This window comes from Furipterus horrens, unplaced genomic scaffold, assembly GCF_987537825.1.
Source record: "Furipterus horrens unplaced genomic scaffold, mFurHor1.1.pri manual_scaffold_5, whole genome shotgun sequence".
Taxonomy (NCBI): Eukaryota; Metazoa; Chordata; class Mammalia; order Chiroptera; family Furipteridae; genus Furipterus; species Furipterus horrens.
In genome coordinates this window covers 120,379,597-120,405,659 of record NW_028327175.1, presented here as the reverse complement: position 1 = coordinate 120,405,659, position 26,063 = coordinate 120,379,597, and the positions used below count along the sequence as shown (strand labels likewise).

The following is a 26,063-nucleotide window of genomic DNA, read 5'->3' as shown; positions in this document are numbered from 1 at the left end:
GGGCTGGAATGGGACTGGAAGAGGATACAATCTAAAGGAACAGTTTTTAAAAGGTCTGCAGTAACATAAGAAAAGCAAAGAAAGACCTGAGGTTCTCACAGCTGCATTGCTATGAGGTTCTTGTTTTTAAGTCCCCCCAGTAAGTACCTGCTCCCCAAAAGGCCGATTCTGTCAATGGCTTCATTGACGGCTCTGGCTCCCCCTGCTGCCCTGGATGGCTCTTGCGTGCAGGTCCCCCCGGTTATGGGAAGCAGCTGAGGATGGAAAAGCTTATTAAACAGATGTCTGAGATGACACTCCTGGCCAAAGACACCGCACAGCCATGGTCAAGGGGACACACTTCACAGGCCATCAGTCCCACTGCAGGAAGGACAGGAGTGAAAATGACAGCATCAGCCTGGGGCTGATGAGACCTAGAATCCCCTCACAGGAGCTTTGCAGAGAGATGGATCTCAGTGTCTTATGGTCTGGGAGGTCCCAGGAAACAATCTGCTTCAATGAGCTATTGAAAAATTTCTCTTGTGCTCTCTCGAGTATACCTGTGCTTCTCCCCCTCGTCTTCCCTCAAGGCACGTGCCTTTAATCTATTTCTCTCTCCTAAGCTCCAAGGGCCCTTAAAAATAAAAAATAAAAATAAAAATTTCCCTCATTAACACCTTTCTCCATCTCACTCAAAAGTAACAGGACTCCACAGAGAATTCCAGTAACGTCATTAGGCCCTTCCGCCGTTTCCCCTTCTTTTTCGTGTCACCTGAACTGGAAATGTGCCCTGCTCTCTATCTGTGCATGATCGGAGTCACTGGAAGCTCTGTGAGTCAGAGGTCAGATCATCCAGAAATCCTGGACCACAGGTTGGGCAGCGTCGCGGACCTGGCAGAAATACCAGCCAGGGACAGTTTAAGAAATAATAGAACAAGAAAAAAACAGAACGCGTAAGAGTGATAAAAACAAAAACAAAAACAAACAAACAAACAAAATGACCTACTACAATGCTCTTGGCGCCCCCTGCCCACCACCCTGTCCCAGCTGGGTGCTCTCTCGTCTCTGACCCCTCTCCCTTCCCCACTATGCACCAGGCTTCCTCCTGTCCCTGGATCGAGCCATCTCACTCCCACTTCCAAGCGTGTCCTCCGCTCCTTCCACCTGAAATGCTGTTGGCTGCTGCTGGCCGGCTCCTCCTTACCAGACAGGGCTCGGCTCAAATGCCTCCAAAGGCCTCCTGGGGCCACCCTGTAGGAGGCAGGCACCATCCCATTCCCAGTCAGCTTTTACAAAATGAGTTTTATTTATTTATTTTTAGAAAGAGGGGAAGGGAGAAAAAGGGAGAGAAACATCGATGTGAGAGAGAAACATTGATCACTTTCCTCTCGTATGCCCCCCCCCCCCAGCAGGGATTGAACCTGAAACCCTATGCCCAACCAACTGAGCCACACCCATCAGCCCGGTCAGCTTTCACTGTCCTCTCTCTCTGAAGTCACCTGTTTATTTATGGCTTTATTTGCTTGTTGTCTTCAAGCTTCACAAGGCCAGAGGCTAAACTGATCTGTATTCTGAGCACACAGCACAGACTGGTGCACAACCTCACCAAGACATTCCTGAGCATTTTATTAATTCATGTCTGTCTTTGCTGGGGCTGTCTTTGCTGAGAGAGGCCTAATTGACCTAGGTAGGCACAGCTATAACTTATTTATTCAGGAAACAAAGATGCATTTTGGTGCTGTCTCATCAGGAACTAGAAAGGTAACAAGAAACTGGAGTCAGCAGGACTGCCTGAGTCCTGCTTCCGCTCGCAGCCACGCAGCCACGGGCGAGCCCTCCCACCAGGGCTGCCCCGCCTGTGAGGGGGGCAGGATGACCCTGCGCTCAGGGAGCACAGTGAGGACCGGCTGCGGTCATGTGAGGAAAGCTCTCTCTGGAGACCGTCAGGCGCTGTGGGCACGGGGCTTTGTGCTTCCTCTCAGGCCTTCACTGACCTCCAGGCTCTCCTCTTCATCCCTCAGCAGACTGGTCCACGATTTTGCCGGAGGTCCCTCCGTGTCCTGGAATGATACGATCACATGATCTGAGGTCAGACCAATGCCACCCACTGTATCCACTTCACTGACAGATGAGGCAAAAGAGGTGCAGGGCCTGTCTCCAGATTCACAGACACAGTCATCAGAGCAAAGGACTGCGCTCCAGGAAAACAGACAACAGGTGCTACTTGATGAATATCCCCCAAAACAGGCCACGAGAGAGCCCGGTGAGCACTGCTGGTGTGCACGGGGCCCTAGACTTGCAGGCAGGCGGATGGAGGCCACCTCCAAAGATGTGACCTGAAGAAGCCACCTTGCTTCCCTGGGCGCCGTCAGGCACCTCTATTAAATGGGGTGATGAAGCCAGCCCTGCCTGTGTGAGGGTCACTGTGAGCATCAAGTGGGACACGCTAAGATAAAAGGTTTCAGCAGCTGAGTCAGAGAACATGCTTCTGAGAAAGGATGTGCACCTCATACACTGAGGCACGTCCAAGGCCTCCAGCTCCCCAAGGGGCCCTGCTCTACCCACCATTTCTCCTGTTTATTGCTCAAAACCCAAGGTAGGTGAAGCAGGATGGGGCAGGACCGCAGGAGTGGGGAGTACACAGAGGTCTGTCCGGCTCATACTCCGGGGAATGAAATCTTTCCAGAGAAGCTAGAGTTTGTCATTTACTACATTTTTTTCTCTTACCTACAGTTTGCAACCCTAGTCTAATGTATTAGGGTTTTCAGGGAAATCAGCAAGGATTGGAGGCATATCACCATCCAACTTGGGCTTTCTGCAGTAAACAAAAAATGAGAAGAAAGTGGAAGAAATGGACATTTTGGCAGGCCAGTGAGTGTGCATTAAGCAGTAATGTGTAGATCAGTGCGAGGTCAGGGGTGCCTACAACGTCACCCCCCTCTCTCCGCTTGCTCAGTGCAAGCACTGTTCAGAGACTGCCTGGTCCTGGAGTAGCAGAGCCCCCCTCAGTCCCTTCCCTCTGCCTGGAACGCACCTGCACCTGCTGTGGCCCAGCCCTTCTGCTCTGGATCGCCCTCTGCAGGGCTTCATTCTCCACCTGGATGGCTCTGAGCACAGCCGAGGCGTCTTCCTGTCGGTCCTCCACCTGGAGCACAGGTCTTCGGGTTGCTGATAGGGGTCTCTCTCGATGGCTACCAGGTCCTGGGGAAGAGAACAGGGAGCCTCCCTTTACACTGTGGCTCAAAGTGCAGCTCAAAAACTATTAGACCCAAGTGAGGAACAATCTATAAACCATTTGGCTTATACTCTCCCAAAATGTCAAGGTCATGAATGACAAAGAAAGCCTGGAGAGCTGTTCCAGATTAAAAGAGACTGGCAGACGTGGCAACTGAATACAGTGGTGATTCCGGGACTGGGCTGTGGGTGGGAAGACCAGCCATAGAGAACATTATTGTAGCAAGGGGAGAAATCTAAACATAGTCCATACCTGAGATAATAGTATTGTATCAATGCTAAATACCCTAAATTTCATAACTTAAGGGTACTGTGGTAATATAAAACAAATGCCCTGTTCTTAGGAGATACAGTCAGCCCTCTGTATCCATGGATTACACATTTGCAGATTCAACCATGTACTATTTAGTTCATCGGTACTGAGCGTGCACAGACTTTTTTTTATCATTATTCCCTCAACAATACAGAATGACAACCATATATACAGCACTTACATTATATTATGTATTCCAAGTAATCTAGAGAGATGAGTTAAGTATACAGGAAGATGTGCAGAGGTTAAATGCAATTACTGCGTCCTTTTTATAAGGGACTTGAGCATCCAGAATTTGGTATCCACGGGGGTCCTAGAACCAACCCCCTACGGATAGAGGGGCAGCTATACATATTGCAGTGTTCAAGGGTAAAGGGGAATGACACCTTGAAATTTGAAATGACTCAAAAAACACATACACAGCAATTATAAAGCAATTGGGACAAAATGTTACCAAACAGCGAGTCTGGTGAAGGGCTATGGGAGCGCCATTGTACTTCCCTTGCAATTTTCCTTTAAGTGCAAAATTTTACCAAATTAAAAGTTATTAAAAATTAAGCCTCCAAGCACAGAGAAGGTTAGATATTTTGAAATATTTATTTTGTTTTTGCACGGACAACATGAATTACGAAGAAATTATTCAAGTTAAGAAAAAATTATTGCAAAGGTACAGTTGATTTTGGAAATTCCAATAGTGGAAAGTTGGTTTTATAAAATGATACACAAAAAGCACCCAATAAAACTGGTTCAGTAAAATAAATGATGGTATATCCACCTAACAGTGGAGTACTATGTAGTGTACAAAGGAAAGCATACTAAAATATCTACAGTAAAATTATACAATGACTTGAATTTGCCTCATAATCATCTGGATTCTTTCTATGTTAAAAAAATTCTCCACTTAAAAATAGAACTGCTCCTGCAAAGCCATCACTTAGAACGGAAGGACAGATAAAGTGCTTCCCAGACAAGGTGAAACTAAAGGAGTTCATCATCACCAGGCCCTTATTATATGAAATGTTAAAGGGACACATTTAAGAAAAAAAGATTAAAACTGTGAACGGTAAAATGACAACAAACTCACAACCATCAACAACAGAATCTAAAATAACAAAAACAAACTAAGCAAACAACCAGAACAGGAACAGAACCATAGATATGAAGACCATATGGAGGGTTGTCAGCAGGAAGGCGGAGGGGGAGAAAGAGGGAGAGGCACAAGGATGAAGAAGCATAACTGGTAGGTACAAAATAGACAGGGGGCTCTGGCTGGTGTGGCTCAGTGAATTGAGTGCCAGCCTCTGAACCAAAAAGTTGCCAGTTCAATTCCCAGTCAGGCACAGGCCTGGGTTGCAAGCCAGGTCCCAGTTGAAGGCGTGCGAGACACAACCACACATTGATGTTTCTCTCCCTCTCTTTCTCCCTCCCTTCTCCTCTCTAAAAATAAATAAAATCTTTTTTTAAAAAATAGGGGGGTGTTAAGAATAGTATAGAAAATGGAGAAGACAAAGAACTTATATGCACGACCCATGGACATGAACTAAGGGAGGAGAAGGACTGGTGGAGGGAAGGGGGGTACTGGGCAGAGGGGAGCAAGGGGGAAAAAATTGGGACTACTGTAATAGCATAATCAATAAAATATACTTTAAAAAAATAGGACTGCTCAACATGTTTCTACTGGGATCTTGAAGAAGGCTTTCCCCTACTGAATTTTACCACCTCAGCAAACACTTATTGAATGCCACTCTGCCAGGCTCTCTTCTTGGCACTGGGGACGTAGCAGCAATCAGACATATCAAGGCTGTCCCAGCTTTGGGGAGAGAGACAACAGCCAGGGGAAGACAAACAGTATAGGGTGTTAGCAGACAGTGATGCAGGGGAAGGTGGGTGGCGGGGTGGGCATGATGGAGCACCAGGGAGGCACAGTCCAGGCACCAGGGCAAAGTGAGAGGCCTGTGGTATGGGCATGGAGCAGCCAGGGACCCTGGGCTGGAGCAAGGGAGCAGGGGATAGGTTGGAAGGAGGCCCGAGAGGGGGTGGAGAGAGCAAGATCACACAGGGCCTTGGAGGACACTGTAAGATCATTCCTTTGAGTAGTCACTGAAAGATTTAGAGCAGGGGTAACTTGTTCTGACTTAGGTGGAGAGCAGACGGAAGGGCGGTAAGGGTGAAGTCAGAGAGACCAGTCAGGGGCTGCCGCAGCTCAGCAGATGAGGCGCAGGGGCCGCAGAGGAGGGATGCAGAGAGCAGTCAGCATCTGCAGAGACACTGGAGACAGAGCCAGCAGGGTTTCCTGATGGAGTAGACATGGCTAGGAGAGACAGAGGAGCTAAGGACAATGGGACTGTTTTCAGTTGAGCTGGGAGGGCTATGGAGGGAGCAGGGCTCGGGTTTAGACAGACTGGGTCCACGATGTGTTGGCATCAAAGTGAAGCTGCTGGATTGCTGCGCAAGTGCACACACACACACGCGCGCGCACACGCGCGCACACACACGCGCGCGTTGGAAGTTTGGGAGGGAGGTCTAGAGATGTGGATTCAACATAGGCAACAGGATTGATTTAACAATAGTATCAATGATTGACATTAATGTTGACCTCTAACTAAGAATTTACAGGTGTGATCTCTGGGGGTTATATACATGGCCTGGTATAAAGCATGCTGAAAAACAGTATCCTTCCACCCTCATGACCTCAGGAAACCATCACTGCTGATTATTAGAGGTTCCTGTTGGAGCACTTGACCCTGCCACTATGTTCCGTTGGAGTGCTGTGTCTGAGTGAGAGCTCACGTAGCATCACCGAGAGTGGCATCAGCAGGAGCAGGAGGCAAACACGCAGCAGCTCCCATGGGCTGTTTTTCCAAGGCAGCCAGGCACTGGGTGATGGAGACTATGGGTTTTTATGGAAAAGCGAAGCTAAAATGAGAGACTACCAGTTTCTACCAGGTACCCTGGAGAGGGGCTGTGGATGCCCCACAGGCGGGTGCTGTGGGTGAGTGAGGCCAATGTGGGGCTGGGCCCCAGTGAATAAGGAGCCAGCGCTCAGCTCCAGGCGACACTTGCCATATTGGGCTATGCTACTGGTATTGCCATTTCATTTTCTCAGGAAAAGCTCATATATGAAATTTACATGAAATCCCTTCGATTTGTTCATAACATACTCCAGTTTTTAAAAAATGTTACCAACAGAACCCAAGGGCTGCTTCCGCAGGAGGGCCATGAGTTAACATTCTTTGTTTGCCCTTCCTATCAGCTACCTGGCTTGCTCCGAAGCTGGAGGGAGGAGAGGGTAAAGCAAATGCGGGGGTGGGGGACTGAGGGAGGCTGATCCTCATCGCGTCAGAAAGCCCAGGAGGGTCAAAGAGCGCTGAGGGCCACACTGAGATCTTCTTCACTCAGTGCAAAAAGAGACCAGGTCCTGAAAGGAGACAGGAGGACAGGGAAAAAGGAATGAAAGGCAGCTAAAGGGCAGAATCTTGAACTTCACTGGAGCTGGAACTGAAAAATCCTGAATTACAAACACATGCTTGCTCCAAGGGGAGCCAGCAGAGCAGAGGTGTTAGGACGCAGGCTCTTAACCCTCGCCACGCTGGGCAAGGACACGCTGCTCTGGGCTCAGGGGGACAGAGGTGGGGGTTAGGGGCACACTCCTGTCCTCACACACCTCAGTCATGGGACAGACACGGATGTGGATCACACAGGGGCACGCAGGACACATCAGCAGGTGGCAATGAGTGCTGGGAAGAAAAACAAAGCAAGGAGAAGGCCAGAGATGCCAGGAGGGGAAGGACACTACTCAAGACAGTCAGGGAAGGTGACATCTGAACAGAGACCTCAAGGCAGCAAGCCTTGAGGGCACCCATATGGGGAGGCCGTTCCAGGCCGAGGGAACAGTGGGCGCCGTGAGAGCTCGGCACTGAAGCGCGGCGAGGGGAGCTGGAATGAGGGAATGAGGGGAAGCGTGGTGGGCAGTGAAGGTGGGAGGTCCCAGGCCACTGGAGCCCACAGGCCTCACGCTCCTTCAGGAGCCACATCCGTTTTGCTTACTGGCACCAGGCATTACAATTTTTGTCAAATGGATGGATGGAAAATGATTTCCACCCCAAACCTTGTCAATCTCAGTATTTGTGCGTATCACTGAAGCATATATTTCCTCTCTCACCTGACCCCTTCAGATCCTACAGAGCAGCGATTTTCAACTGGTGCACTATAGGACTTTTTAAAATATGCAATACCTGACCGTTGAGTCAGGGGCACAGACCTCTCTTCCCTTAGATCAGCAGTTCTCAACCTGTGGGTCGCGACCCCTTTGGGGGTCGAACGACCCTTTCACAGGGGTCGCCTAAGACCATCAGAAAACACATATATAATTACATATTGTTTTTGTGATTAATCACTGTGCTTTAGTTACGGTTGGGGGGGTCACCACAAATGAGGAACTGTATTAAAGGATCGCGGCATTAGGAAGGTTGAGAACCACTGCCTTGGATTGTCAAATAGAAAAACAAAAACAGCCAAGAGAACAATAGCCATCTGGTGTGAATTAATAAAAATTATACCTTTTTAGGGTCAGATCAGCAAAATATATATTTTTTGGTGTGCTGCAGAATTTTAGTCATTAGTTTATGTGTGCCATGAGATGGAAAAAGTTGAAAATCGCTGCTATACATGATTCTATAAAAAGGGACCAAGATCATGTGTACAGCTAAACAAATGCACGGCACGCTGTCACTGGGGTAGGGGAAGACCCCTGCAAAGGTGGAAAGCTCAGGCAGTGACTGAAACTCATGAGCTCCTTCACCATTTCCAGTTGAGTGCACTTACAGATAGTCTGAAAAGGGCTGCATGGTGACCCTGGCCTCTTCACTGCCGCCACGTGCCTCAGTGGTCGGGGCTGGGGCGGAACAGTGTGCTGAGGTAACTGACTCCCTGTCCTTGGCCACCGCAACTCTATGCTCGCCTCTTCTTGGGGAAGGACACTGACGAAGGCATTTTCTTGCAGCAGGCCCAGTTTTCTCTGCACAAACCCTTCTGCCCCGAGGGTCTTCCATTTGGGAGGGAGAGTTCCTTCAGCAACATGATCATCGGGCTCTGCCTGTGCCCTTAGTCATATTATGCTAAGAAGATGGTTTGAAAAATTAAATCACCCTTTCTCCAAGCGAAGGTCATCTCCGCAGCTCCAGTACCAGAGCTCTCCCCCCCCCGTGGCTCCCAGAAACGTCTGTACACAGTGCCTGCGTCCTCCTGAATCACATTTCTGTTCCCTGGCTTGAGTTTACTGTGCTATCCTCAGGACACAGAAGGTAACAACCTTTTAACTCTTTTTGAAGCTCTCATTGCTCACTTGGGTGCACATCTCTGCACACACAGAGGTGGGCTTATTCTCATTTTTGACGTACAGAGTGTGGATTTATTCACACAATAAATTTGTGCCACCAGCAGAAGCCAAACTTCATGTTTTAATTTATCCCAAAGGGTTCTTTTCTGGTTGAAAACCATTCCTCTTCTATTAACGTCACTTTCCCTTTGCTTCACCAGGACTTGCCTTTCACCTCTTCCAGAGAAACAAAGAGCGTATCATTCAGGACATTTACCATGAATACAACACATGTCGCCAAGAAGGCATGAGGATGCAGGGCTGCTGGTGGGCTCACCGACCAGGTGACTTGTTCCCAGCCACTCGAAAAGTGCAAATTCAGAGTCTCGACTAAACTGTCCCTTACCACATGCTAGGGGCCTCTGAGGTCACTTGGGAAGCCACTGAAATGGCAAATATTAAATCGGAGAACAAGGGCCTAGCACAGAGATCATGTGCCAGCAGCCCACAAAACAAGCCTGCAGATGTGTTCTGTGACTTCTACATTTGTTTGTTTTTTATTAGAAATAGATGCCAAGCTTTTTTTAAAAGAGAAAATTTGGGATTCCTGGTATCTCTTGAAAAATCACACAAGCCGGCAACCCTTGACTGGCATTCCCGTGGGACAATCATAGGCTGGAGCTAGGTGGTGGTGCCCCCTTTACATAGGGCATAAATCCTCAGTTTCCACAGTGCACCCCTTAATTCCTGTTGTCACATGCCTATCATCCTGGAAACAGTATACCCCTCTGTGTGGCAAAAGGTCCAGGGGAACAGCTGACTTAGTTAGCCTGTTTTGTCTTGAGATGCCACAGTCTCCTCTAAAATTTAACTGGGAAGCGGGAAGGAGGCTGTACCCTGGGGCAACGGTCTACTGTTGTCCTGAGTACTGAGTGCTTGAGTACCCAAAGCTCCATGCACGTCAGAATGGTTCAGCCTCATCAGACTACATGCTTCCCATGGTGAAAGAGACTGACAAATGGCCACACATGCCTCCCACCTCTGGATGTGTGCCATTTTGTGCTGTGATGGTGCAACATCTCCCATCAGAAGGTGGAGTCAAGTTCTCCAGCTGGGCTCAGCCTCATGGCTGCCTTTGGCCAACAGACTGCTGGCAAATATGACCACGCAGTCTTTTAAAGGTACTTACACACGGGCGTGTCCTCTCCTGCTGCTCGGAGACCACCACACTGGATGATGAGATACAAGGAAGAGAGATAAGTCATCTAGCTGAGGCCCTGGCACCAGCTGGGCTGCCAGACATGTGAGCGAGGCCATCTGAGACCATCCAGCCCAGCCAGCCACTAGCTCACTTCAGAACCATCCAGCCCACTTGCAGACCCCTGAGCAATAATAAGAGTTGTTGTTTTAAGCCACTGCATTTTGGGATAGATTGTTAGGCAGCAATAAGTAGCTGACACACATAGTTTGTAAAGGCCTGTGTTCTCCTCTCCAAAGCTTCTTCTGGGGCCTCTCCTCGGGTAGGTGCTGTCTGTGACCCTTAATGCTCACCTTTCTGCTGCTGTCTCTTCTTCAGCCCAGGATGCCCATGTTTTTCAAGGAAGGAAATCAGGTCTCCCCCAGGCCACCCCAATTAAATGACTTCTACTCTTTGCTCTTGGATAGTCAGGCCTCTGCTTGATACCCTGCCTCTGAAGAATTTGTAGCAAACTGTGTGTGTTGAATTTTCGTAGGAAATGAACAGCAGTTGCTTTTGTCCTTCCAGCAACAGTGACCTTCCCAGCATCCAGGTTTCCCTTTGGGGAATCATCCTTTCCCCACTCTTCTAGGTCTACGGGTTTGGATAGATGTGACCCCACTCCTGGCCCAGCCTGGCCAATGAGAGAACTTCTTCCCCCTGACCACAGAGATTGGAGATCGGCTCAGACAAAAGCCTGTTCTTAGACTCTGCTAGAGCTACTAAGGAAAGGAGCAGCCTGCCCGCCGCACCTCCCCCACAACCCTCCCGAGTTGCTAAGCCAGAAAAAGGGAGCCTGGAGCCACTGGGGGGATGTCTAGGCCATGCCTAACCCTAGAGATGTGGTCCTCCAAGTGTGAGCTCTGGGCCAGTAACATCAGTATCACCTGGGAACTTGTTAGGAATTAAATTACTTAGGCTCCACCCTAGATACACTGAATTAGAAACGAGGGCTGGAGCCCAACAATCTGTATTTTAACTAGCTTTGCAAAAAATTCTACTGCACATTTAAGTTTGAGACCCATAGGGCTAGAGGAAAGCAGAGCTAAGTGATAAAGAAACAGCTTCTGGTGAAAACTCCCTCCGCAGCGGGAGCCCACTCTGCCTGAAGTTAACGCTATAGTTCCAGACCTTCCAGGTCTTTGTGCAACATATTTTCCTTTGGTGCTTCATCCAGGCTGGGTTTCTGCCACTTGCTAACCATAACGAACACTGACAAACATGTTACAAGACTCTGGACTTTGGCAGAATGGTATTTCTGATGCAGGTCTTCCTAACAAAAATGCTAACTGCAGGTCTGTCGGGGTTTTCTAATTCACTCACACTGAGGGGTGTTACTTTATTTCTGTGGTTGGCAGCTTGACTGGGAAAAGTGGTTCAGATATATCACTTCTCTAGAGCACTCTGACAACTTGGACAGTAAACTTTCTGCATTAAAGACTAATGTTTTTTCTTCCTCAAGAAGACAACAGGTTTCTAGAAGTTTCTTGGAAGGTTTTTGAATAGAGACTGGAGTAATACAGCACATGAGGCCCTTTCATTAGAACCAGGAGCAATTACAGTGATAGAGAGGCATTACGCTCTCATGGAGTGGCATCATATGCACATTTAATTGACACAACTCAATTTTATGCCTTTGGTCAAAGAATAAGGGGCAAGGAGAGAAATAACTCTTAAAGAGGGCAGGCAATTGGTTACACTTCCAGTAATGGCAGACTAGCTAATCCAGACCAACCCTTCGCTGGAGCACAACTAGAAAACCTGGGCCAAATATTCTAAAAAGTCTTTTTAAAAAAATAATAAATCTATTTGAGGGCACAGAAAGGAAACAGGACTGTGATGAATTACAGGGCCAATGGCAGGCTGGAGAAGGAAACCCAGAGATGTGAACCCAGCACCTGGAAGGTGTTTCCCCTCAAGGTACTGCTGATTCTGAAAAGAGCTACTGCAAGGCTGGGAAGCAAAAAAAGCAGAAAAGACCTGGCGACAAACTCAAGGCTATAGTCTGAGAGTCAGGGTGACCTGGAAAGAGGCAGGAGTGAAGGGCGCAGAAAGGTTAACGATGTGTGCAAATCCAAAATACTACTACTGACAGTGTAAAATGATGATGATGATGATGATGATGATGATGATGATGATGATGTCATCATCTAGTGAGGTTTAAAATCTTCTAGAGAGAATTAAACTGCACAAATGACAATAATAGATTTTAAGTTGAGAGGAGACTAAATGAAGTTGCAGAGCTAGGAGGTCCTTTCATTAAATGAGAAGTGGTGAACTTGTTAATTTAAAGTAGACTCTAACAGGTCAAGAATGCATGTTGCAATTTCTGGTAATGACTAAAAGAATAATAAAACAATGTGTAACTAACAAGGTAATAGAGAGGAAAAAAAGAAATAATATAAAGTAATCAGTTCAAAAGAGGGCAAGAAAGGAGAAAAAAGGAACATAAAATAGGCAGAATAAATAAAAAGCAAACAATAAGATAGATTTAAACTCAAATATATCAGCAATTACATTAAATGTAAATAGACTAATGTGCCCATTAAAATGCATAGATTGTTAGAGGATAAAAATTTAAAAACCATTACATGCTGTTTACAAAAGAAAGTTTTAAAGTAGAAGAATGAAAGAAGATATACCATGTAAACGCTAACCAAAAGAAAGCTGGTAGACTTTCGGGCAAAAAGCATTACTAGAGCAAACACGAGACAAGACATGGTGATAAAATGTTGAATTCACCAGGAAGATATAAAAAGGATGATTTTTGTATGCACCAAAAAGATAGCCCTCAGCAAAGCACGGGAGCAGTCCAGACTTTGCCTGGAAGAGAGGGTGAGCAGGTTTGATTCTGCTGTCCTCGCAGGACCTCCCATGTTCCTCCTGCCTCTGGAGATGTCAACATCCCAGCGCCCTCAGCATAATGCCAGTGCTTAAAGACACGTTTCCCCTGCAACCCAGACCCTAAACAAGATCAGCTGCTTCACCTGGGGCTCAGCCAAGAGGCTGTGATTGCTTCCAGCCTGGAGCGAGATGGCTCTCTAGGGCTTACTGAGAGGTGATGTGTCTGCATGGTGTTGTTTATACAGAGCCTTATGTGCCTCACTTAATCATCAGTTTGACGCACACATTTCCAAGAGAAGCTTTGGCCACCTGCACTTTTTGTGACCTTTAGAAATTAATCATTTTACATGTGGTTCCACTGTAATCCCTTTTCAGTGTGAGGGTGGTGACCATGCCATGGTTTTCATACTTAACAGATAAAGGCTGAGCCCCTAACCCATTCAAGAGGAAGACACCACTTCCTCAAACAGTGTTCTTTTTAAGGTAACTGATGGACAAATTGCTCTAGGAACCAAGTACCAGGAACAACTGGCAATCTGGTTTTTATTAGATGAACTGAGTGACATGCTTTCTCTGCCACACTGGCCAGGAAGCTCAGTTGCAACTGTGACCCCTTCAGGCACTCATTTGTTCATCTTATTTTCCTTCTCATGTTTTCTCTTCACCCTCATTTTCTTGCATACTTGTTAAAGTCTTGCACTACATACCATCCATAATTTGTTAGAAAATGTCAGGATGTTCTGGAGAAGGGTATATAAGTTAGCTAATTAACTTCTACTTCTCAAAATGCTATACATGAAGGTATGTACTAAGGGTAGAATTGTGTCTCCCCCATAAGATGCTGAAAACCCTAATCCTAGCACCCATGACCTTACTTGGAAGTAAGGTCTTTGTAAATGATTAGAGTTAAGATGAGGTCACTAGGGCTTTAATCTGATATGACTGTGTCCTTTTAAAAAGGAGAAATGTGGACACAGAGACAGATGCACACAGAGGACAGTGCCATGTGAAGATGAAGTTATGCTGCCGCAGCCCAGGAACTACAAGAAAGTAAGAGAGAACACCCAGAAACAGTTTCCTGAGTGCCTTCAGAAGGAATGCGGCCCTGATGGCACCTTGACCTTGGACTACTAGCCTCCAGAACTTTGAGCTAATAAAAGTCTGCTGTTTAAACCGATCAGATTGCACCCCTTTGTTACAGCAACCATAGGAAACTAATACAACATTCAAAATTATTTTAGTTGATACATGGTTTAACTTTTAAAATATTAAGTTATATATTTATATTAATGAGCATTAGAAAAAATATAACAAATGACTCAAGCCTGTGATTTTTGACATGTTATTGCTTAGGACTAGGCAGTTGGGGGTATGTAGTAAGAAAATGACTTTTTTTTAAAATATTTTTTATTGACTATGCTATTACAGTTGTCCCAATTTTATTTCCTTTGCCTCCCTCCAGCTGGTATCCCCCTTCCCTCTGACAAACCTCCCCCTTAGTTCATGTCCATGGGTCGCGCATATAAGTTCTTTGGCTTCACTCTTTCCTATATTATTCTTAACTTCCCCCTGTCTATTTTGTTCCTACCAATTTATGCTTCGTAATCCCTGCACCTTTTCCTCCATTCTCCCCCTTCCCCGGCCAGCTGATGACCCTTCAAATGATCTCAGTATCTATGATTTTGTTCCTGTTCTCGTTGTTTGCTTAGTTTGTTTTTCTAGACTCAGTTGTTGATAGTTGTGAATTTGTTGCCATTTTAATGTTCATAGTTTTGATCTTCTTCTTCTTAAATAAGTCCCTTTAACATCTCATGTAATAAAGGCTTGGTGACGATGAACTCCTTTAGCTTTACCTTGTCTGGGAAACACTTTATCTGCCATTCCATTCTAAATAACAGCTTTGCTGGATAGAGTAATCTTGGTTGTAGGTCCTTGCTTCTCATCACATTGAATACTTCTTACCAGTCCCTTCTGGCCTGCAAAGTTTCTTTTGAGAAATCAGCTGACAGTCTTATGGGAACTCCTTTGTAGGTAACGCTCTGCTTTTCTCTTGCTGCTTTTAAGATCATCTCTTTATCTTTAGTCTTTTACACTTTAATTATGATATGTCTTGGCATGGTTCTCTGGATTCAACTTGCTGAACTCTCTGTGCTTCCTAGACTTGTATGTCTATTTCCTTCACCAAATTAGGGTAATTTTCTTTCATTATTTTTTCAAATAAGTTTTCAGTTTTCAATTTCTTGCTCTTCCTCTTCTCTTTCTGGCATTTCTATGACTCGGATGTTGGTAAATTTGGAGATGTCCCAGAGGGTCCTTATACCATCCTTGTTTTTTTTTAATTCTTTTTTTTTCTTACTGTCCTGGTCGAATGCTTATTTCTTCCTTATGTTCCAAATCATTGATTTGAATCCTGGCTTCCTTCCCTACACTGATGTTCCCCTGTAGATTTTTCTTTACATCACTTAGTGGAATCTTCATTTCTTCCTTTATGTTGTTGCCATACTCAGTAAGTTCTTTGAGCACCCGGATCACAAGAGTTTTGAACTCTGAATCTGATAGGTTGGTTATCTCCATTTTGTTTAGTTCTTTTCCTGTGGTTTTGTTCTGTTCTTTCATTTGAGCCATATTTCTCTGTCTCCTCAATTTGGCAGCCTCCCTGTGTATTAGGTAGAGCTGCTTTGACTCCCTATCTTAGTATTGAGGCCTATTGTAGAAATGGCACCTGTAAATTGTGTGAGGTGGGGCCTTAGGTAGTCGTCAAAGTGGGTCCACCTGCTTCACCACTTTGTGGCTCTGTGTGGGGGGAGGGCTCAGAGAGGGGACAATGCTGCTGCCTGGCTACTGGAGGTTTGTCCAACACTCGCTGTGTTTCCAGTCACTTCACCCATTTCCGGTATGTGACTGGTGCCCTTCCAGTTGTTGGCCCAGTGCTGAATTCCAGAATGGGTGGGTTTGTGTACATTCTAAGTCCATGCAGGCCCTTTAAACAGAATCCCCTGAAAATCCAGCAGTTTTTTCCACTGCCCCAACCCCCACTGGTTTTTACAGCTAGAAGTTATGGGGATTTATTTTCTTGGTGCTGAACGCCGGGCTGTGTGGCCTGGCCTGGGGCTGGGATCACTCACTCCCACGGTGTCCCTCCCAATTTTTATCCACCGCACATGAATGTAGGACCACCTGTTCCACCAGCACCACTGCCCCGCTCTGCACCACACCTCCGTGCCTTCTTCCCACCTCTGCAGCTCTGCCCTTCCTGCCCCCTCCTACCCGTCTGGATGAATGTGGCTTCTTTAAATCCTTGGTTGTCAGACTTTCATACAGCTCAATTCTCTGACAGTTCGGGTATTATTTGTTTTGAGGTCTAGATGTAATTCTTTCTTTGGTTGCACAAGGAAGAAGTGTGTCTACCTACGCCCCCGTCTTGACCAGATGTTCAGCAACTGACATTTTAGTTGGCACATGAAGGGCCATGCAGTAGAGAGGTTAAAACCAGAGACTCTGAAGCCAGGTTTTCAAACAGTGGCTTCACCACCTCTGTGCCTTGGTTTCCTCTGTACAATAGTGTTGATAATAGCAGTACCTACTGCACAGGTTGTTTGGGTAATTAAATGCAAGACTACATTAATGCACAGAATACAGCCTGAGAACTGGTTCAGTGCTTTATAAATGCTTGCTCTTCATTTTATTAGTTATACATGAAAAATCTGCTGAGGGTGGTGTGCCCATGAAGGATAGAAGGCTCAGTGAGCCCCGCAGGATGGCTGACTGCCACCATGCTGCTCCCACTTACCAGGGGCGCTGGTAAGTGGCACACTCACCCTGTGTTTCATTTCTTTTAACAACTTGTTTTGGAGGAACTTTCTGAAAAGCCATTTCTATTTTTCACATAGAGCAAACATCACCAGTACAGACTGGAATCTTGTCAAGTTGAGCAGGGGTCAGTGGAGCCAGTCCAGGTGTAGAAGAAACAACAGCACACAGGATTGCCACTCACGCTCTCCACTTGCTGTTGGAGCTCTGAAAGCTGACCTGAGCCTACAGCTTGTCCCATTGGCCCCGTCTCCTCTCTCTCCTTCTCAGCTCTTCATCTGACCAAAACTGATAGATCCAAAATTCACTAGAGTTTTCTGATACCTTCCATGTTACACCTTCTGCTTCACCCCTATAGATAATGTTTCCGTTATCAGGACTTACAACCACAACAGCTCTTTAACCCTATCAGCCACTGTGACCTTGACATGACCTTGCCAACATGTCACTGTGACAGTGATTCCCTTCCCACCTCTACCATCCTCAGGCCCCACACAGGCCTCTTTCTAGACTCTGGCTTTTGTCAAGAAGTCCCCAGGAGCTTTGGTCCTCACTTTACCCATTGGATCCCGGCTCTCTGTGGTTGTGGGTATAAGGAACCTCCCCCACCTGCAGGCCCGGTTTGCCTTCAGTTCCCTGCTCACTCCCAGCAGCAGCAGCACACAGACCAGAGGCCTCGGTCCGCCTGCAGGGGGCTTGGCACTTCACAGTTTGTTCAGACCCAGACCCCAGCACCAGCTGCTTGCGGCACACATTTGGAACCTACCCCAGCCAAGTGACAAGCCAGGGCTCCCCATCACTGCCAAGTCTCGACTCTCCTATCCCATCACAGCAGACTTCCCACTGCCCAGGTTCTTGCCCCAGGTTGTTTAGGATAAAATTTCACAACTAGTCTAGCCACTGGTAACACTCCGACACTGAGCCACCACCCTCTCCATCCCACAGCGGTCTCTTCCTTGGTTATCCCACTTCTACTTCAGCTCCCAACAGGCCACACTTCATGCAGCAGCCAGAGGGATATTGTTAAAATGTAAACCAGGTCATGCAGCCCCATCTGCAAAGTCACAGAGATCTCCCTGGCACAGAGTATCTCTGCTGGTCTTATTCCTGTTCTCTGGCCCTTGCCTCCCTTGTGACTTCATCTCGACCAACTCCCCCTCTCTCCCTATGCTCCAGCCTTCTTTCCAATGATTGAGCTAACTGAGCAGGTCTTTCTACCTCAGGACCTTTGCACAGGCTTTCTCCTCTGCAAAACACTAGTCCTGGAAATCATTCAGTTTTCAGTTCAAGTCTTCCCTCCTCAGAAAGGCCTCCTCTAACCACACTGCCCAGCCATCACCCAGTTGTTGTATTGGTAGTAATTGTCACCACCCAACATTCAGGTTTGTTATCTATCCCTGCCCACTAAAATATAAACACCATGAGAGCAGGGACAATATGTTGCTCACTGGATCACCGGGGCCTGAATGTTAGCCGCCAGCCCATGATTGCTGCCTCAATTCCCCAACCCAGGGCTCCATGTACTGAACTGAAAACTATTGCTTGAATCACAGGTAAGCCTCCCGGGACCTATATACCCACGGACCTCCAAAGCTACCTGTGGCCAGCCAGCCCCAGGGGAACAGCCTAACAGAACTAGTCAGAGCACAGGACTTGAAGCCTGGATGTGAATCTGACTTCACTGTCCTGTCTGTTACTCTAGGCAAGTAATTTTCATGTTCTCAGCCCCGGTTTCCTCATCTGTGAAGTGGGAGAATGAGGTAATAGTATCCATAAGGAAGTTCTGAGAGTTTGCTACCTGTCACCCATTCCCTCCACCTCTGGGGACAGCACCAGTGTCTCCTTCACAGAACCTCTCCTGACCTAAGTCAGGCTATGGGAAGCAGCTCTGAGGCTTTGCTGGCAGTTGTGGGAATAGTACCAGCTGCTCCTGACCAAGTATTTGCTCTGAGCCAGGTGCTCCTCTAAGCAGTCTATCTATCCAGCCCTTTAATGCTATAGGAATGCTCAGAGAAGGATGTTATTCTTATCCCTGTTTGGCAGGGGGTAGAATGAGGCCCAGAGAGGTTAGGTAATCCGCCCAAGGTCATAATGCTAGTAGGTGGAAGGGCAGGATTTGCACCAGGTGATCAGGCTACAGTCTGCCGTGCTGGTTTTCTGCCAGGGTTGCTGGGCTGCTGGTGGCCTTCTCGCCGTCCTGTGAGCCTGTCTGAGAATGCAGGGCACAAAGAACAATGCTGAGCCGAGACATGGAGGGAGACCGCTGAGCCAGAGTGCTGGAGACTCGTCACCCTCAGGATCAGCCTACCACCCCCAAGGGAGGAGGAGTGTGGAAGAGCCCAGCTCCCTCACCCTGGGTGGAGAACAGTGTCAAATGTGGAAGCTTGTGCTCAGCACTGCCCCCAGAACTCCCCAGCCAGGTGAAACTCCGCTTGCCCAGTGAACTCACCTGGTGATGAAGACAGTTTTGGCTCCTTCCCTTTCCTGTCCTTACCAGGAACCACCTCTCAAATGAATTACTTGTTCTTGAAACCCTATCTCAGAGTCTGCTTCCAAGGGAATCCAAACCAAGACAATATTTACACAGCATGAAACAGATGCTCAGTAAGTCGGTGGTAGCCCCTGTTATTTCCTCCTCCTCCTTCCATCTGCCCTGACCTGCTGGGGAAAGAGCTCCAAGTCTCAGGACTCGGGCGCAGAGTACACAGGTCCAGCTCTCTGGACTGTGGCTGGGGGAGGGGCTGATGCCCACCTCCAGCTCCCCAACACACATGGATGAAATGCCGCGGCCACCTGTGTCAGGGCCCCTGGCTCAGCCTGTCTAACACGGCTGGCTGGCTGGCTGGCTGGCTGGGGCTGGATCTTGCCCAGGGCACCCCAGGGTTCCAAATTCTTGGGACACCAGGATGCCTTGAGCAATTTGTGATCCTTCAGGTCATAGAAACCAGAAGGAAATGCCCCCTCCCCCACCACCACCAGGCACTCCAGCCACTGGATTCAACCCAAGGGGTCAGGCTGCCACGACGTGTCTCCAGCCCCCAGCGTGAAGGCCGCAGGTTAGGGGCCAGCAGTGGAGTCTCTCCACCAGGGCCTGAGGCCTAACTGGCCACTTCCTGCTGTGTGAGCCACGTGCTCTGTGCCTCAGCTCCTCATCCACAAAATGGGGACAACTGCAGGACTTACCGCAATGCTAGTTACAAGGATTGTAATGTACTTATATAGATTACGTATATAATTTACTTACATACAATATAACTAAGAGCTGATGGTGGCAGCTGGCTCAGAGTTAGTACTCAATCAGTGTAACTTCTCACTTCATTAGAAGAGCAGCAGACTGACTCTTTACCATAAACTATTTTGCACTTTTAGAATTTAGTATCATTTGCATCTATTATTACCCATATAGAGTAAACAAATTAATGAAAAAGTAAAAACAAAAATAAAATAATTTTTCAATTATAACTACATGTTGGTCATAGAACAAGACAGTCGGTGTGATGGTTATGTATCCACTGGGCAGGGCCATGAGGAGCCCAGATATTTGGTCAAACACTACTCTGGGTATTTCTGAGAGGATGTTTGTAGGGGGCTGCTTTGTGTGGTATCAGGAACTATAGCCTTGCCATAAGCCAGGCCCTGAAAGAGGCCTGGGACTTCCAGCCAAGATGGAGGCCTAGACAGACACAACTAAGAAGGAATACAACTACCTCAAAACTAGAGACAACCAGAAGTTCCAGAAAAACGAGCTGCATGGAAGTCCAACAAACAAAGTTATAAAGAAGAAATACTCATCCAGACAGGTAGAAGGGGCGGAGCCGGGGCGGAGAGGACACGGTGTGGCATCAGCGGCAGCAGCAGCAATGCCAGCAGCAGGCCAGTGGAAAGCACAGTCACATGTTTTAAAAAGTGGGGAGGGACATGGGGGAAGCTCCCAGCACCAGACCAGACCGCACAACTCACAGTTCCAGCGCCTGGGAAAATAAAGCCTCATTGCTTTTGACTGTGCAAACCAGTGGGGGTTGGGGCGGAGGAAGAAACTGCTCGTCTCTCAGCAGAGTATGCTTGTTTAAAGGGCCCCCATGGTCTTAGAATGTTCACAGACCCACCCACCCTGGGAATGATGGCCAGGGCAACAACTAAAGGGGCGCCAGTCCCATACGGAAGTGGGAGAAGGGCCTGGAAAAGGGGTGAGTGCTGAGCAAGTGGCATTGTTCCCTCAGACCCCACCCCACACACACACACAGCACCACAACATGGTGGAATGGGTACTGACCAATACCCTTACAATGTAACAGGTGTGACAGCTCTACCTAAGACACAGAGACAAAAAAGCACAGGAGCCTGTCAAGATGAGGAGACAGAGAAGTATGGCCCCAAGGAGGGAAAGGATCAAAGTTCCAGTGGGAGAACTAAGCGATGAGGAGATAGCCAACCTAACAGACGTAGAGTTCAAAACACTGGTGATAAAGATGCTCACAGGCTTGACAGATATGCTTAAGCATGGCAGACACATAAGGGAAGAAGTGAAGGCTATGCTAAATGAAACAAAGGAAAATCCACACAAAACCAATAAAGAAGGGAAGGAGACAGGAGTTCAAATCAATGATTTGGAACATAAGGAAGAAAAAGAACAGTCAACCAGTACAGAATGAGAAAACAAGAATTGAGAAAAAGGAGAGGCTTAGGAACCTCTGGGACAACTTTAAACATACCAACATCCAAATCATAGGGGTGCCAGAAGGAGAAGAGGAAGAGCAAGAAATTGAAAGCTTAAATGAAAAAATAATGAAGGAAAACTCCCAAAATTTGGCGAAGGAAATAGACATACAAGTTCAGGAAGCACAGAGGGTCCCAAACAAGCTAGACCCAAAGAGGACCACACCAAGACACATCATCCTTAAAATGCCACAGACTAAAGATAAAGAGAGAATCTTAAAAGCAGCAAGAGAAAAGCAGAAAGTTACCCACAGAGGGGTGCCTATAAGACTCTCAGCTGATTTCTCAAAAGAAACTTTGCGGGCAAGAAAGAACTGGCGAGAAGTATTCAAGGTGATGAAAAGCAAGGACCTACCACCAAAGCTATCATTTAGCATGGAAGGGCAGTTGAAGTGCTTCCCAAACAAGGTAAAGCTAAAGGAATTCACCATCACCAAGCCAGTATTATATGAAATGTCAAAGGGACTTACTTAAGAAAAAGGTCAAAATTATGAACATTAAAATGACAACAAACTCACAACTATCAACAACTGAATCTAAAAAATAAAAACAAAGTCCAACTAAGCAAACCAGAACAGAAACAGAGTCATAGGTATGGGGATCATTTGGAGGGTTATCAGCTGGGAGGGAAAAGGGGAGAAATGGGGAAATGGGGCAAGGGCTAAGAAGCACAATCGGTTGGTACCAAATAGAGAGGGGGAAGTTAAGAATAATATAGGAATGGGTGAAGCCATGGAATTGCTAGAGGGAGGTGAGGTACTGGGCAGAGTGGAGCAAAGGGAAAAAAAATTGGGACTACTGTAACAACATAATCAATAAAATTACTTTAAAAAAAAAAGAAAGAAAGAAAAAAAGAGACCTGTAAGTCTTGACCGGAAAACCAGGAAGGCTAGAAGGCAGGCATGACCCGATAACTAGTCCAAGGGTTCCCATGGGAATTGGACTTAAAGAATGTGTACTATGTTTTGAAGCTTGCTCTGCTTTTCTTATCAGTTGCTTAACATAAATAGAATGTCTGAGACCAAAGCCCGGAAAACATATGAAATCCTGCATCTGGTAGTTATCTCACGCCAGAATGTTCACTGAACCCTGATCTAGAACGTTCACTGTGTTCCTTGCCTTGTTATCTATGATAAGTAGTTGTTGATAGTAATCCAAGTGTTTGAAGCTGATTGGTGACTTACGTATCCTGAACGTATGCTCCCATACATACCTTTCTCAATAAAAGGCACAGGAAGAGAGAGTTCGGGGCTTTTCTCCTCTAGAGAGAACTGCCACCTCTCTTCCTCCCAGACAGAAATCAGCATCTGGGTCAACACATTTCCCCTCATCTGCAACCCCAAAACCTCTTCTGGACAGAGAATTTCCACGGGGGCCGGGGCGTGCCCCCACTGATGTTTTTAGATGAGATTAACATTACCAATGGTAGAATAAAGAAGATTTCCCTCCATAATGTGGGTGGGCCTTATCCAATCAGTTGAAGGCCTGAATACAACAAAAAGACCTACCCTCCCCTGAGTAACAGAGAATTCTGCCTCTGGACTTCATCTGCAGCATTGGTCTTCCCTGTGTGATGGTCTCTGAACTAGAACGTTGGTTCTTCCTATGTCTCCCACCTACCAATCCATCCTGCAGATTTGACTTGCCAGCCTCCGTAACTGCATGAGACAATTCCTTATAATATCGCGTGCTCTCCCCTGCCCTCCATCGGTTTCATTCCTATAGGGACCTTGACTAAAAATACATTTGCAAAAGGTCAGCTAAGACCTTGGCAGAGATGGTAATTAAGCAAGGACCTCCTTAGAACGATGCAGGCCCAGGCCCAGGCCCGGCCCTGCTCAGGGGCGCCCAGGACTCTTACTTGAACATGGCCTCTCCTGGTCAGGGAGCACAGTGCGGGGCGGGGGTGTCAGGTTTGGCTCCAGTTTGCTGGGAACGAAGACCTCAGCATTGTCCTTTCGCTTAGCAGACAAATTCCTTTCCTTTTTATTACCTGTAGGAAACAATTGTTTATATGTCAAATACTGAGTGCAAGCAGAGTTGGGACAGTCTACTCAGGCATCTGTTTATTTGTTCATTCACGTAATCATTCAATAAATATTTATGGGGCCCCTACCAAGTGCCAGGCACCATGTTGGCTTGGGATGAGAGATGTGAATAACGAAGAGAATGAAACGAGTTTTCTGAGAGCCACCACATGCCAAGCACTGCATTTAGGCAAATAAATAAAATATTCTATGACACACACTGGTTTTCAAATTTTAATACTTATGAGTAGGGGCAAGTCTTACAATCGATGAGGTGTTGGTTTGAATGGCAGCATGGTACATAAAATGATCGTACAACGGAGGACACTGGAGCTGAAAGAATATAGCAAAGCACATTTACAGCCTGCAAGGAAAGGGTGGCTGAATGGCACGGAGAGCAGGGCATACAGAAGCGTTCCAGTACCAGGTTGTGGAAGAGCAAGCGTGGAGCACGGGCCTGGCAGGCATGCAGCAGACAATAGAGAGGGCCCTACGGATGACTAGGATGTTACCAGGGGCACGGAGCTGGGGTCAGGGACAGAGCGCGCGAAGGCTTAAAAGCTGGGAAGTATGTGGCAGGTGAGCAGCTGGGGCCCAGGCTGGCGGGCGGAGCCAGTGAAGGGCCCGCAGGCCATGCTTTAGCATCAGTGCTTCCCAAAGTGGAGGACCTGGGGCCCTGGGGGAACCAGAGATGATGATTCCAGATGTCATGTAGGCAAACAACTTTTTGAGCAATTGTATGCCTGAATGTGTATGGAAAAAACATGTAACCAGTAATATCAACCCTTGATTTCATGAATAGTGTTGCTTGGAACAATCGTAGAATTATAAAGAAAGAAAAAGGAAGGAAGGGAAACAGGAGGGGAGAAAGAGAGGGACAGGAAGGAGAAAGAAAGGTGCTGGTTTAAATAACAGCTAAAAATTAGTACAGGTAGTTTGTGGATATGGCAAAAAGTTGTTAAGAAGGTTTGCAAATGGCCCAAGTTTAGGGGAAACAGCTCCTGGGCCTAGGAGCCAGCAAAGATTAAAGAGCCCGAGGAGGAGAAGGACGTGCTGGGGATGGGCAGGGAGGCAGCGGTCTGGCCAGCAGAAAGCAAACAGGCAGGGGGAAGAGTTAGGCCCTGTATGTGGGGCATCCTGACCTGGAAAGGCAGGAACCCCGGAAAGTGCTCGCTGGAGTACAATGTGACATGAGTCCCAGCAGAGGAAATCCTGGGGCTTGTGGGGGCCCAAAGAGAGGGAGTTCCAGAATCAAGGGACCTATGGGATTTCTGGGAGCTGAGGGTAGATGTTGGGGACTAGTGTGAATTTTTTCAGACTTATACTAACCTCTCCCCTCTCCCCTCTCCCCTCTCGACTGCAGAAAAGACACATGTTTCTCTATACTTTCTGAGGTAGCTGTTCCCTGTTGGTCTGACCCCAGAGCCCAGCGCAGACAGGTCTGTGACTGAGGACCCACTATGTCCAATGGGACACGACAAAGAGTGGAGAGAGGAAAATGACGGGAGATTGGCTCCCCCAGTGCTGAACACATGCTGATGACCGTGAGAGCACACGTGGTCTCGTCTGCTCCCCCCGCCGTCCAGAAGACAGATGGTGAGCAGAATAACGCCCCCCAAAGGTGGCCATGTCCTAATCCCTGGAACCTGTGAATATGTTAGGTCACAAGGCAAAGGGGGATTAACCATCCTAATGAGCTAATGTTAAAATAAGATCATCTTCGATTTTCCCCGTGGACCCCATGTAATCACAAGCATCCTTAAAAGTGGAAGAGGAACAGAGTTTCATTTTGGAAAGAAGAAACACCTCTGAAGATAGCAGTGGTGGTGCACAACAATGTGAGTATACTTAATAACAGCAAAGTATGCTCTAAAAAATGATGAAAATGGTAGATTCTATGTTATGTATGTTTTACCACAATAACTCATACACACCACACACACACAAACACACACACAGGGGCAGCAGAAAAGGTGGTGCAGAGGGAAGACAGGCACCGAGAGGTGTAACACTGCTGGCTTCGAGGATGCGGGAAGGGGCCATGAGCTAAGGCATGTGGCAGCCTGTGGAAGCTGGAAGAGGCCAGGGGAACAGATCCTTCCCTACAGCTTCCCGAGGGAACAGTGTGCTGACACCGATTTTAGCCCAGTGAGACACACATCACACTTCTGACCTACAGAACCGTAAGACAGTAAATTTGTGTTGTTTTAAGCCACCAAGTTTGTGGTAATTTATGACAGCAGCAATAGAAAACTAATACATACTGTTACAGAGCAGGGCTCTGAGGCCAAGTCATTTGCTCAAGGTCACAGAGCTGGGAGTGACAGAATCAGCATTTAAGCAGGACTGCCTGGCATGGAGCCCTCCCCTGTCTGCAGCCCGCCCCCTCTCCATAAGGCAGTCTTGCAGAAACTGGGGCCAGGACAGCTCCTGAGCCATCAAAAGTCTATAACGGATATTTGCTAGGGCTCCAAAGGATCCAGACTCTTGGAGAGGGGCCTGGGATCGCTGCCGGCCTCATCTTGTACCACACTCCCCTGGTCCTTGACTACACCAAGTTCTTTCTTCTTTAAACCCTCTGTGCTT

General features: G+C 47.2%; 1 protein-coding gene across 2 annotated transcripts in view; it reads right to left on the bottom strand.

Moving 5' to 3' along the window:
* KATNIP (katanin interacting protein) overlaps positions 1 to 26,063 on the bottom strand; it is a 190,297-nt gene that overhangs the window by 61,934 nt on the left and 102,300 nt on the right. For both annotated transcript variants that reach the window (XM_090277423.1, XM_090277422.1), the window contains 4 exons: positions 23,312 to 23,443; positions 3,014 to 3,180; positions 1,974 to 2,039; positions 148 to 254 (listed from right to left, as the gene is read on the bottom strand). In XM_090277423.1, the coding sequence (XP_090133549.1) occupies positions 148 to 254; positions 1,974 to 2,039; positions 3,014 to 3,180; positions 23,312 to 23,443 (472 nt within the window). The remainder of the gene's footprint in view (positions 1 to 147; positions 255 to 1,973; positions 2,040 to 3,013; positions 3,181 to 23,311; positions 23,444 to 26,063) is intronic.